At 65.3% G+C, this 11,541-nt stretch overlaps 4 protein-coding genes across 4 annotated transcripts; 3 read left to right on the forward strand and 1 right to left on the reverse strand.

The window, feature by feature from the left end:
* Nucleotides 1–1,917: 1,917 nt before the first annotated feature.
* On the forward strand, nucleotides 1,918–2,913 carry MICPUCDRAFT_41789 (uncharacterized protein; the record flags this gene model as incomplete). Its single annotated transcript, XM_003061806.1, has 1 exon — nucleotides 1,918–2,913. The coding sequence occupies one exon, from the start codon at nucleotides 1,918–1,920 to the stop codon at nucleotides 2,911–2,913; it is 996 nt and encodes a 331-aa protein (XP_003061852.1).
* Nucleotides 2,914–3,108: 195 nt separating this feature from the next.
* MICPUCDRAFT_51482 (uncharacterized protein) lies at nucleotides 3,109–3,342 on the forward strand (the record flags this gene model as incomplete). Its single annotated transcript, XM_003061807.1, has 1 exon — nucleotides 3,109–3,342. The coding sequence occupies one exon, from the start codon at nucleotides 3,109–3,111 to the stop codon at nucleotides 3,340–3,342; it is 234 nt and encodes a 77-aa protein (XP_003061853.1).
* A 1,048-nt stretch (nucleotides 3,343–4,390) lies between these two features.
* Nucleotides 4,391–8,771, reverse strand: MICPUCDRAFT_21004 (voltage-gated ion channel superfamily; the record flags this gene model as incomplete). The annotated part of the gene is made up of 3 exons (XM_003062020.1): nucleotides 4,391–5,633; nucleotides 5,822–6,294; nucleotides 8,457–8,771. Coding segments are annotated over 3 exons (2,031 nt in total), but the record flags the coding sequence as incomplete, so codon positions are not given.
* Nucleotides 8,772–10,475: 1,704 nt separating this feature from the next.
* On the forward strand, nucleotides 10,476–10,985 carry MICPUCDRAFT_51486 (uncharacterized protein; the record flags this gene model as incomplete). The annotated part of the gene is made up of 1 exon (XM_003061808.1): nucleotides 10,476–10,985. The coding sequence occupies one exon, from the start codon at nucleotides 10,476–10,478 to the stop codon at nucleotides 10,983–10,985; it is 510 nt and encodes a 169-aa protein (XP_003061854.1).
* Nucleotides 10,986–11,541: the final 556 nt, after the last annotated feature.

The raw sequence follows: 11,541 nt of genomic DNA on the forward strand, positions 1-11,541 counted from the left end.
CGACCCGCATCGCACAGGCGCTTCTCGTGGAGGCGGTGCTCGACCACCGGCTCCGACTGCAGCAGCGACTCGCGGTGAAAGACAAGGCGCGTTCTCCTTCACACTGGTTCCCATACGACCGCGTTCGTGTGGTGAACGCCATTCCTTAAGGACTTTTCCCGGCGTGTCTCTCCGCCCACACGTCGCTTTCAATCCCGACACACCTCGACGCCTTTCAACTCCACCCCTGACGCCTATGAACTCCACCCCGACATCGCTTCGTATGGAACGGCCCCAAGCTGGACGAGGAGCGCGCGCGCGTGCAGGGCGAGATCGACGCGGGGCTCCGCTGCGAGTTCAAAGTCCAGCCGCACCTCATGGGCCTCGTCGTCGGTATCAAGGGCGCGCGGATCCGCCAGACGCAGCAGGAGTGTCGCATCGATCGCGTCGTCGTGGACAGGGACCAGAGCGTCGTGCGGATCGTCGGCGCGGACCCGGCGGAGGTGAGGAAAGCGCGCGGGATGCTAGAGCTCAGACAGGAGGTCGTCTCCGTGCCGGACGATAAGACCCGACGCGTCATCATCGGCAAAGGCGGCGCGACGATCAAGGACGTCCAGCGTCGAAGCGGCGCGATATCGATCGACGTCGATCACGAGCGCGGGGAGGTGAAAGTCTTGGGGACCGCGTCCGCGGCGGCGGCGGCGAAAGTTCTCGTCGAGTCGTTCGTGCAGAACATCCTCGACATGGTAGGAGTCGCGTCACACTGGTCCCCATACGACCGCGTTCGCGTGGTGAACGCCGATCCTTAAGGACTTTTGCCGTCCTCTCTCCCCGCCCACCGCTTCCTTTCAATCCCCGCCCGCGACGCCTTTCAACTCCAACTGACGCCTTTCAACTCCACCCCGGACGAGCAGGACGCGGCGACGGACGAGCTCGAGGAGTTACGCAAGGATGTCAACCGCCTCGACGTCGCGTGGGGGGAGGAGACGAACTACTACACCGTCCAAGGCGGGCACGGGCAGCGCGAGGGGTTCCACGGGCACGACGGAGCGCACTATCGCGGCGGTTACGATAGAGGCGGCGGCAGAGGCGGCGGCAGAGGACCGGGCGGCGGGTCTCCGTTTGGCGGCGGCGGCGGCCGCGGCGGACGAGACGGAAGAGGCGCGCCGGGGTATCGCTCCAGCGGTGGGGCATCGCATTGGGATCGAGAACAAGCTCCGTCGGCGCGCCCGGAGGCGAAGCCGACGCGAGGGTACGACGCGAAGCCGAAGCCCGCGCCCGCGCCCGCGCCCGCGCCCGCGCCCGCGCCCGCGCCCTCGAAGAAGAAGGAAAAAGAGAACAAACCGAAACGACAACAACAATCGTCGTCGAGGGAGGCGCCGACGTCGAACAAGACGGCGCCCGCGGCGGACGGCGACGCGGGCGTCAAGGCGAAGAAGCCGAAGAGCAAAAAACCGAAGGCGGAGCGAGAGGAGAAACCGGCGGCGGCGACGACGAAGCCGAAACCCGTCCCCGCGCCGGCGGCCGCCGCCGCGGCCGCCGCGCCCGAGGGCGCGAAGGAGCAGCGCCCGCCGCGAAAGCCGCGCCGTCCCCGCGGAGGCGGAGGAGGCGAGGGTGGACCCGTCAACGCCGCCGCCGCTTGAGCGAGGCCAGCGTTGTTAACCGGAGTTGAGTTGTAGTGTAACGACGAAGCGAATAACACGCGCTGAAACACCCTACGTACGTACAGAAGTTTTAGGTTTCGAGGTCGCCGCGTCCTCGCGCATCTCGACGCGCGCGCGAGTCGCGCGGGGACCTACCTCTCCGCGTCGCGTCGCGCCCTTCGCGCGCGCCACTCCCGCCGCGTCCGCCCGCCGCCGCCGTCGCGACTCGCGCGTCCTCCCTCCCTCCCTCTTCGAACGACGCGACGCCGCCGTCGTCAACGCGGGGGAGGCAACAATGGGACGAAAGAGAAAGCCCGCGCCGCTGGACGCCCCGCTGAAGGAGCGGCAGCGGAAAGAGATGGAGCTCAAGAAGAAGAAGCTCCAGGAGAAACTCCGGACGAAGAAGAAGGAGGGCGAGGGCGCGGTCGCGGTCGCCGCGCCGGCCGCGGACGCGCCCAAGTCGGTCGCGGAGGTGAACGATCTCTTCATGGCTGGCGGGGACATCAAATCGATCGGCCGCGACGCGCGCGGGCCGTTCACCGCCGCCGCGCTCGAGGCGCGATATAAAGAAGAGGGCGTGACCGTGACGACGGACAAGTCGTTCAGTTTCAAAGATTTGTACGCGGAGAAGACGACGTGGACGCTGACGGGAGGCGCGGGGCCCACGGGGGGATCCAGCGGGGGGGGGCTCGTCGCGTCGTCGTCCGAGCGGAATAAAAAAGGAGGCGTGCGGAAGAAGACGTCGTCGTCGCGGCGGCGAATGAAGAAACCGCCGCCGCCGTCGGAAGACGACGATTCGTCCTCGGACTCCGACGCGAGTTCGTCGTCGTCGTCGTCGGACTCGTCGGACTCGTCGTCGTCGGACTCGTCGTCGTCGGATTCCGATTCCGACGACGACGACGACGAGGAGGAGGAGGAGGAGAGACGGGAGGACGCGGCGACGGCGGAGAAAAAACCCAAAGCCGAGACGACCAAAACCAAAACCAAAAAACCCGAAGAACCCGAAACCGCCGAGGAGGGGGCGAAAGCGAAGGACGCGTACATCGACATGATCGAGCGCGACTTGCCGAACTTCTTCGTGCCCGGTCAGGGGGACGCCAAGGGCGCTAAGAAAGATCAAGCCGGCGGCGGCGGCCGCGCCGCGATGACGGAGGAGGAGCTCAACGCGGAGTGCATCGAATATCTCATCCGATCGCTTCCGGCGAGGATGGAGGAAGCGAAGCGACTGGCGCCCGAACGCGCGAAGTGCGTTCTGTACACTGGTCCCCATACGACCGCGTTCGCGTGGTGAACGCCGATCCTTAAGGACTTTTGCCGGCGCATCTCTCCGCCCATCCCTTGCGGTCAATCCCCGCCCACGACGCCTTTCAACTCCGCTTCTGACGCCTTTCAACTCCACCCCGACGTTCGCTCGTATAAAACGACCCTCAGACGCGCGCAGGAGCTGAACCTCGAATTCGGCGGGCCCGACGGCGGCGCGGACGTCATGGCGCTCATGGGGATCACCCCGGAGATCGTCGAGGAGGCGAAGTCGTTCGTGAACCCGTACAAGAACGACGAGGAGATGCTCAAGGATTGGTACCCCAAGCGAGACGCGTGGCGGGAGGATTACAAAAAGAAGAGGCGCGCGGCGATGCGACGGAAGAAGGGGTTCAACCCCGGCGGGAGCGACACCCTCGCGGACGTGCTCTTGAAGAACAGCCCGCTGGACAGGTTGTGACGCGACGCGACGCGCGATGAGCGCGAGTAGGTAGAAGACATATGATAGCAGCAGCAGACAAAGACAAAACACGCGACGGCCGCCTCGACGGGCGACCTTTCGTTCTTCTACAGTACGACGCTTCCTCCCCTTTTTTTCCTCGGGGCTCGCTCGTCGCTCACGGCGGCGCGACGGACCCCCGTCGCGAGTGAATCACCGAACTCTTCCGCGAGACGTCGAGCGACTTGCCTTCCCCCTCTTTGCTCGTGAGGGAATCCAGCGACCGCCGCGCGGTGCGCAGCTCCCCAGTCTCGTCCGACGCCACCGTCGCGAGAGAGCCGAGCCGAGCGCGGCTAAAACCGCCGGCGGCGTCCCCTCCGAGCGAAAAATTCCCCCCGCCCCCGCCCGCGATCGACCCCGACCTTCCGCGCGACGCGACGCTCCCGCGCCTCGAGTCCCACTCGCTCGGGTGCACGCTCGCGCGTCGCGAGCTCATCCCGGAGAACAGACCGCCGAAGATGGAGCTCATTCGCCGCCCCGCGCCGCCGCCGTCGTTCGCGCCGCCGCGGCGCAGCGACGAATTTCTTCTCGTGTTGGACCGAGGCGTCGTCGCCCCGGCGGGCGGCGCGCGCGCGTGTTGCGCGTGTTGTTCCCCCCGCGCCCCGCCTCCGCCGGCGTGAGGGTGGAGCAGGTTTTGCGGGCCGTTCGAGGACGAGATCCTTCGTCGCATCCCCGAGCCGCCGCCGGAGTGCAACATCGACCGGCGTTCGTACTTTCGAACCGCGGCGGCGGCTGCGGCGGCGGCGGCCGCCGCCGCCTCCGCCTCCGCTCTCAGCCGTCTTCGCAGACGGTTCGCGGTGAGCTCTCTCCAGTGCCGCTGCACGCGGATGACGCACATGAGCGCGGACCAAGACAGCTCGTCGGGTATCGGGACCCAGATGTCCGGGAACGCCTTTCGTATCCCGTACTCGATCCGATCGCGCATCTCCCCGGGGGGCATGTCGCATTCGCACACCCGCCGCACGAGCTCGAACGCGGTGCGGCGAAACGGCACCCTGCAGTCCGACGTCAGCGGCACGTTCAGCGACTTTATGAAGTGCACGGAGATCACGCGGGAGGTGCCGTGCCCGAGACCCAACGGCGGCGGTATCTTGCGGAGGAGGCGCTCGAGGTCCAAACCCGATATCGTCCCGCTGCCGTCGTCGAACTCGCGGAAGGACTCGACGTACCCTTCCAACACGTTCGGCGACAGTTTCCACTCCTCGTGATCCTGCATGTTCTCGAAGTTTTCGATGATGACCGCGGTGAACAGGTTCAGCATGATCATCGACACGATCACGACGAACGAGATGAAGAACGGGTACGCGCTCCACGACCCGCAGTTCTCGTCCGCGAGCGTGCACCGAGAGGACCCGGGCGTCACGGAGCAATCACGCATGAGGCCGACCCACTCGTCGTTCGTCGCGACGCGGAATAACGTCAGCATCGCCATCTGAAACGTCTCGAAGTTGGCGTGCTCGTTGAGGGAGTCGCCGCGTATCGTCTTCCCGAACGTCCACACGCCGAGATAGCTGTAGATGAAGAAGAGGAGGAGGACGAGCGCGCCGACGTTCCAGAACGCGGGCAGCGACACGATTAACGTCTCGAACAGGCTTTTTAACCCTTTGAGGGATTTTATGAGCCGGAACATGCGCGAGAGTCGGAACAGCCGTATCAGCCGCGCGAACGACGTGGACAAGAACCCGACGCACAGGTCCACGATGCTCGAGCACACGATGAAAAAGTCAAACTTGTTCCAGTTCGAGGACCAGTATTCTCGGAACCCCATCGCGGCGATTTTTAAGCCGCACTCGGCGATGAACACCGCGGTGAACGCGACGTTGACGTTCTCCTTCGCCTCCGTCTCCTCCGCGCTCTCGTCGTGCCGCGACGTCGCCATGACGAGGACGCTCCCGATGATCGCGACCATGATCCCCGGGTCGAAGTACCGATGCGAGATGATCGAGAACGGGAGCTTGCGCCAGAGTTGCTTCGGCGGCGGCAGCACTTTCAGCGGTTGCATCCGCAACACGCTCTTGCACATCTCCGCCCACTCCTTCTGTTCCTCCGTGAGGTCGATCGAGCTCGTCTGCGACAGCATCCGGATCCGCGAAAACTGATAGAAGATCACCCCGACGTACAAGTTCAGCAGCGAGAACGCGCACAGGACGATGAACGCGAGGAAGAAGAGAAACGCGGCCGGGTTGTTATCCTGCTTCGGTTGCTCGTCCACGCCCGTGACGTCCAACGCGTCGAACATGATTTGGCCGTACCTGCGGGCGAAGCGATGCGATTGGTCAGATTCGCGTGATCAGATTCGGTGACGTGGCGTATCTTGTTTTGGGTGGTGGGAAATGAACGACGACGCATCAGATATCCTCGAGTCCTTAAGAAACGTAACTCCTTCGACGCGCGAACGGAGTCGTATGGGGACCAGTGTGTGCGCGGTCCGCGATCGTACCCGTCCAGCGTGGAGACGACGAACAGCGATATCAACGCGCGGTACAGGTTGTCGAAGTTCAAGTACGCGTTGCTCCACTCGCGCGGCACGACGTCGAGCGACGTGACGTCGTAGAACTCGCCGACGCACTCGCGACGGTGCGCGACGTCCGGGTCGTTGCAGCGGTAGAAGCGCCCCGCGAAGACTTGCACGCCGAGGATGCCGAAGACGACGAAAAACATCAACACGACGACGGAGACGTTTACCATCGCGCCTATGGACAGCGCGACGGACTTCAACACGAGCCGCATGCCGCTCGATTTCGTCAACGCCCGCAGCGGTCGTATCGCGCGGAGCACGCGGAGCGACCGCACCCACCCGATGTGCGACGCCACGGACGTCAGCGCGATCTCGAGCAGCGTCGTCGCGACGATGAAGAAATCGAGCTGGTTCGTCCGCTCGCGAATGTACTTTGGAAACCCGAACGCGAAGATCTTCGCCGCGCACTCCAGGGTAAAGCACGCGGTGAGGCAGTAGTCCAGAATCTTCAGCTTCGCGTGCGTGCGCTCGTCCGTGTTCGGCCCCTCCAGCGCCATCGCGACGCACGACGCGAAGATGAGGAAGAACATGAAATAATCAAACGTCCAGTGCGACAAAACGTCGTACGCGTCCTCCCTCAGGCGGTGGTGCGACGGGACGCAGAGACACGAGACGTCCGCGAGCTCATCGTCGCGGTTCTTGCGGCGCGAGATGAGCGACCGTACGCCCGCGAGCGAGGACGCGCGGCTGCCGACGACGGACTCCAGGCCTTCGAATTTCGTGCCCCAGTTTGGCGTCATCGCGCCGGACGTGAGCCCGCTGGCGCCGCTGTAGAAGGGCGTCATCGCGCCGCTGTCCGTGCCGCTGCTCGCGAGGGTCGAGGGTCCATAATACGAGCGAACGTCGGGGCGGAGTTGAAAGGCGTCAGAAGTGGAGTTGAAAGGCGTCGCGGTGCGTTGGGATTGAAAGCGAGGGGTGGTGGGCGGAGAGAAACGCGCGCCGGGAGAGAAAGTCCTCACGGAACGACGCGGTCGTATGGGGACCAGTGTGAGATAGAACGCGCCTGCTCGGCGCGCTGCCGCTTCTGCCGCTGTCCACGCCGCTGCTCGCCTCGGAGTCGCCGCTGTCGTCGACTCCGACGTTATTCGCGGCGGCGGCGTTCGCGTGGGCGGGTCGCGGGGTCGCGGGTGAGACTTCCGCGGAGGAGCCGGGGTCGCGCGCCTTCGCGGACGCCGGCGCGGGCGCGACGCGCGCGCGCCGCGACCGAGCGTTGGGCCTATCTTTCGTCGCGCTCGCGCTCTCCCCGGGCGGCGGCGGCGGCGGCGGCGCGACGGTCGTGGTCGATGATTTCGAGAGCGCGCCGCCGGGGACGAACTGCCCCGCGAGCGCGCGGTCGCGCTGCGCGCCTCGCGCCGCCGCGCGCCCCGCCGTCGACGACGCCGACGCCGAAAAAGCCGGCTTTTTCGGATCGTCCGCTTTGGACGTTTTTTCCTTGTCAGCCGCGGACGACTCCGCCACGTCGACGACGACGACGCTCTTCCCATCCGTCGTCGCGAGGTCGTCGTCGTCGTCGTCGCTCCGGCCGGCGCCGTCCGCCGCGCCGGCTTCGGCTTCGGAAGCTTCCAACGCCTTCCTCTCCGCGCGCCTTCTTTGCTTTTTCTTCCGCTTCATGTCCGCGAACCGCTTCTTCCGCCGGTCGCGTTTCTTCTTAATCAACCGCGCGACGAGCCGCGCTTCCTTTGACGCCTGCGCGTCGTACTTGCTCTCGAACGCCTCCATCGTGACGGCTAAAAACAGCGTCAAGAACGTGTACTTCCCGACGATGACCCACAGCACGAAGAACGCGGACGAGCCCCAGCCCGCGTACTCGATCGTCCGGAACATGATAAACTCCCAGTCCTCCAACGTCAGCGTCTGAGGGCGGTTCCATATTACGAAAGCAGTTCATCGGTCAGTTGAAAGGCGACGCGATCGAATGTTGAAACCGAGCGCTGGGTGAAAAACGTGGCTTGCATAGATAGAACGCACCTGAAACGTGAGCAACGTGGAGTGATAAAACGAGTCGAAGCTGGCGCGACCGCCGAACTGCGGGTCGTCGATCCCGTACCGAAACGAGTCCGGGTCTCGAAGGCCTCCGAACACGTGCAGACCGACGATCGCGAAGACGAGGAGGAACAGAAATAACAGCGCCGCGATGCTTATGAACGACGACAGCGAGGATAAGATGACTTCGCCGATGACGCGCAAAGACGCGAGGTATCGGAACATCTTAGGGTCGTTCCGTACAAAGCGACGTCGGGGTGGAGTTGAAAGGCGTCAGTTGGAGTTGAAAGGCAACGCGGGCGGGGATTGAAAGCGAGAGGCGGGCGGAGAGACGCGCCGGGCAAAGTCCTTAAGGATCGGCGTTCACCACGCGAACGGGATCGTATGGGAACCAGTGTATAGAACGCACCTTAAACACGCGGAACGTTCGCAGCGCTTTCAAAGCGCGCAACGCTTTCAAAGCCCCCAAACCGTCGACCGTGCTCGACAGCAGCATCGCGACCACCTCGAGGACCGCGAAGAACACGATGACGAAATCGAACCGGTTGAAGTTGTCGGAGAAAAAGTCGTACACGCCCAAGCCGATCATCTTGATCGTCACCTCCAAGGTGAAGAAGAACGTGAAGACGAAATTCGTGATCGCGAGCCCGCGTTCGAGGTCCTCGTCCATGCCGTGGTGCTCGATCGCCATGAGCACGGTGTTGACGTAAATCAGCGCGAGGAAGAAGTTGTTAAAATAGCGATGGTCCTGGATCTCGTAGCAGCGCTCCTTAACGACGGCCCACCGACGCGCGTTTTCTTGCCGCCACGACCACCGGCCGTCCGAACGCTCCAACTGCGCCGCGAGCGTCTCCTCCCTCTTCTCCGCGGCGATGCGGCGCCGGTGCATGTACGACGAAAACGTGTTCGCGATGAACGACCCCGCGGTCGCGAGCGCGTGCCGTTTCTCCCCGCCCTGCGCGAGCTCGCGCTTGCGCGATATCTTCGACTGGAACAACGACTGCGCGCGTATACGAGCGAACGTCGGGGTGGAGTTAAAAGGCGTCAGAAGCGGAGTTGAAAGGCGTCGAGGCGTGTCGGGATTGAAAGCGAGGGGTAATGGGCGGAGAGTGACAAACGCCGGGAGAGAAAGTCCTTAAGGAACGGCGTTCACCACGCGAACGCGGTCGTATGGGGACCAGTGTGAGATAAAACGCACCTGCGCGCGACCGAATTTCGTCTTGAGCACCGCCAGGAAAAGGTTCACGACGAAATACGGTCCGAAGAACACGAGCGCGACGAAGTACGGCACCGCGGCCTCCGCTCCCGCGTCCATTATCCTGTACATCACCTGTGCCCATCCCGCGAGCGTCGTGCACTGAAACACGGTCAGCATCCCGAGGGCGGCGTTGTCGAACCCCGCGACGGAGTTCCCCCGCCCGCTCTCGAGCTCGACGCATTCCAACGGCTCGCCAGAGTCGGTCGACGCCGGACATTGCCGGCCGTCCCATAAACCGGACGCGCGGTTCGGGTCGCACCCCCACTCGTCCATCCACGTCTCCGGCTCGCCCGTGGCCGCGACCTGGCACCGACGGTGGTACGCTTCCTGGAAGATCTGCATCCCGGTGACCGCGAAGAGAAACGTGAAGAAGAAGACGAGGCCGACGACGGAGACGAGCAAGGGCACCGCCTCGATGAAGCACACGACGACGGACCGCAACGATTCGAATCGCGTAATCGTGCGTAACGGTCGTAACGCGCGTAACGCGCGCAACGCGCGCATTCCCCCGGACGCGTCCCCTTCCTCCGGTTCCCCGGGGGTGAGGAGGCCGCTGTACCCGACGAGCACGAGCGCGAAGTCAAACTTATTCCACGGCTCGCGGAAGTACTCCCTGACGCCGACGTGCGCGCATCGAAGCATGACTTCCACGGTGAACAGAACGTTGAGGGATAACTCCAGAATGTGGAGCGTTTTATTCCACTCCGAGTCCGCCGGCTCCGTGGGCTTGTACAGCGCGAGAGAGATGACGTTGATGAAGATGACGACGACGACGCCGAGCTCGAAGTTCTCGCTCTCGACGATCGGCTTCGCGACGCGGTATCCGGCGTACGCGACCTCGTCGTACGCCGCCGCGACGGCTTCCTTCGCGCGCCGCGTCGCGGTGCCGCACCCGCGCGCGCACCCTTCGAGCACGCCGCGCGCGCTGCGCGAAGAACGAAAGCCGCCACCCCGGGCCGAGTGCGTCGATCCGCGGGAGGACCCGCCGCCGGGTCCGCCGCCGGGTCCGCCGCCGTGTCCGCCGCCGCCGCCGCCGCCGCTGTCGAACCGCCCGCGGCCGGACCACACGCCGCTCGCGCCGGGTCTCTGAAACCGGCTTCCGAACCCCCCGTCTCCGTTAACCCCGCGGTTGCCCGCGGATATCGACCCGCTGCGTCCGATCCGCGCTTGCATTCGCGCTTCCATGCGTTCGACGTACGTCATCTTCGCCTGTTCGAGTTTTCTGGCGCCCATCGCGGCGGCGACGGCGTCGCCGAAGTTGATGATGCTCGGCGCCCTCCCTCCGCCGCCGCCGCCGCCGCCGCCTCCTATCGGGGTGGGGGAGACGGGCGATCGATGCGATGGATGTTCATCGGTCAGATCGGTCGAACGTTGAAAGCTGAAACCGGCGAAACCGGTGAGCGGCGAACGGGAGAGAGTCGCGGGGCGGGGCGAGAGAAAAAAAACTCGCCTTGGCCCGCGGCGGCGGCGGCGGCGGCGCCGCCGCCCGGGTTGCTGCTCCTGCCGCCGCCGTCGACCGAGCGTCGATCGCCGGTAGCGGCACCGTTACCACCGTTACTACCACACCCAAACCCGCTGTGGTGCCGCGAGCCGTGCGCGACGCCGCCGCTGCCGACGCTGCTGTCCCCGGGGGCGTGGTGGACGCCGCCGCCGCCGGCTCTTCGCGCGGGCGGGAGCATCGGGCCGGTCATCCCTCGGGTGTACGCCGTTTTGATCGCGTCGACGTCTTCCTTGGACAGCTCTGCGGGATGGACGGAGGGGGTGGGGTACGTAGGGGGTTTAGGGTTTCGGTTTAGGGTATCTCGGGGACGACGCGAGCTCGAGGACGCGCGGCGGCGCCCGTAGGTCGATCGATCGATCGAACGATCGATCGATCGAACGAACGATCGATCGATCGATCGTCGCGCACCTCGCCGCCCGCGAGGAACGGAATCGTCGCGCCCGTCGAGATCGCGGCGCGCCTCGTCCTCCGGTCCCGCCGCCGAGGCGTCCTTCAGCCAGCTGCGTATCGCGTCGCCGTTCGCTTTCCGACTCGAGCGGTCGCGCGACGCGGAGACGCGCGGCATCCCCGCGACGCCGTCGCGCGGCGACGACGAGACGTCGTCGACTCCAACGCTCATTCCGTCTGGATTGGTTTTTTTTTCGCCCGCCGTGCGCCCGCCCGCCGAGATCGATGTGCCGTCCGCGTCCGCGCCGCCGCCCCTCGCGCCCTCCCGCGGACGTCCGATCCGCCGCCGCGAGCTCTTCGAAGCGTCCGCCGAGCGCGCGCGCGGCCGCGAGTGGCGCCCCGCGCGCGAGAAGGTCCCCGCGTCGTCGCGTCGCCCTTCGACGCTCGCCCCCTCCGCTCGCGCGGTTTGACTGGGTGGAGCACGAATCGTCGCGATCGATAAATCATGAGGGC

Source organism: Micromonas pusilla (genome assembly GCF_000151265.4).
Source record: "Micromonas pusilla CCMP1545 genomic scaffold MICPUCscaffold_11, whole genome shotgun sequence".
NCBI lineage: Eukaryota > Viridiplantae > Chlorophyta > Mamiellophyceae > Mamiellales > Mamiellaceae > Micromonas > Micromonas pusilla.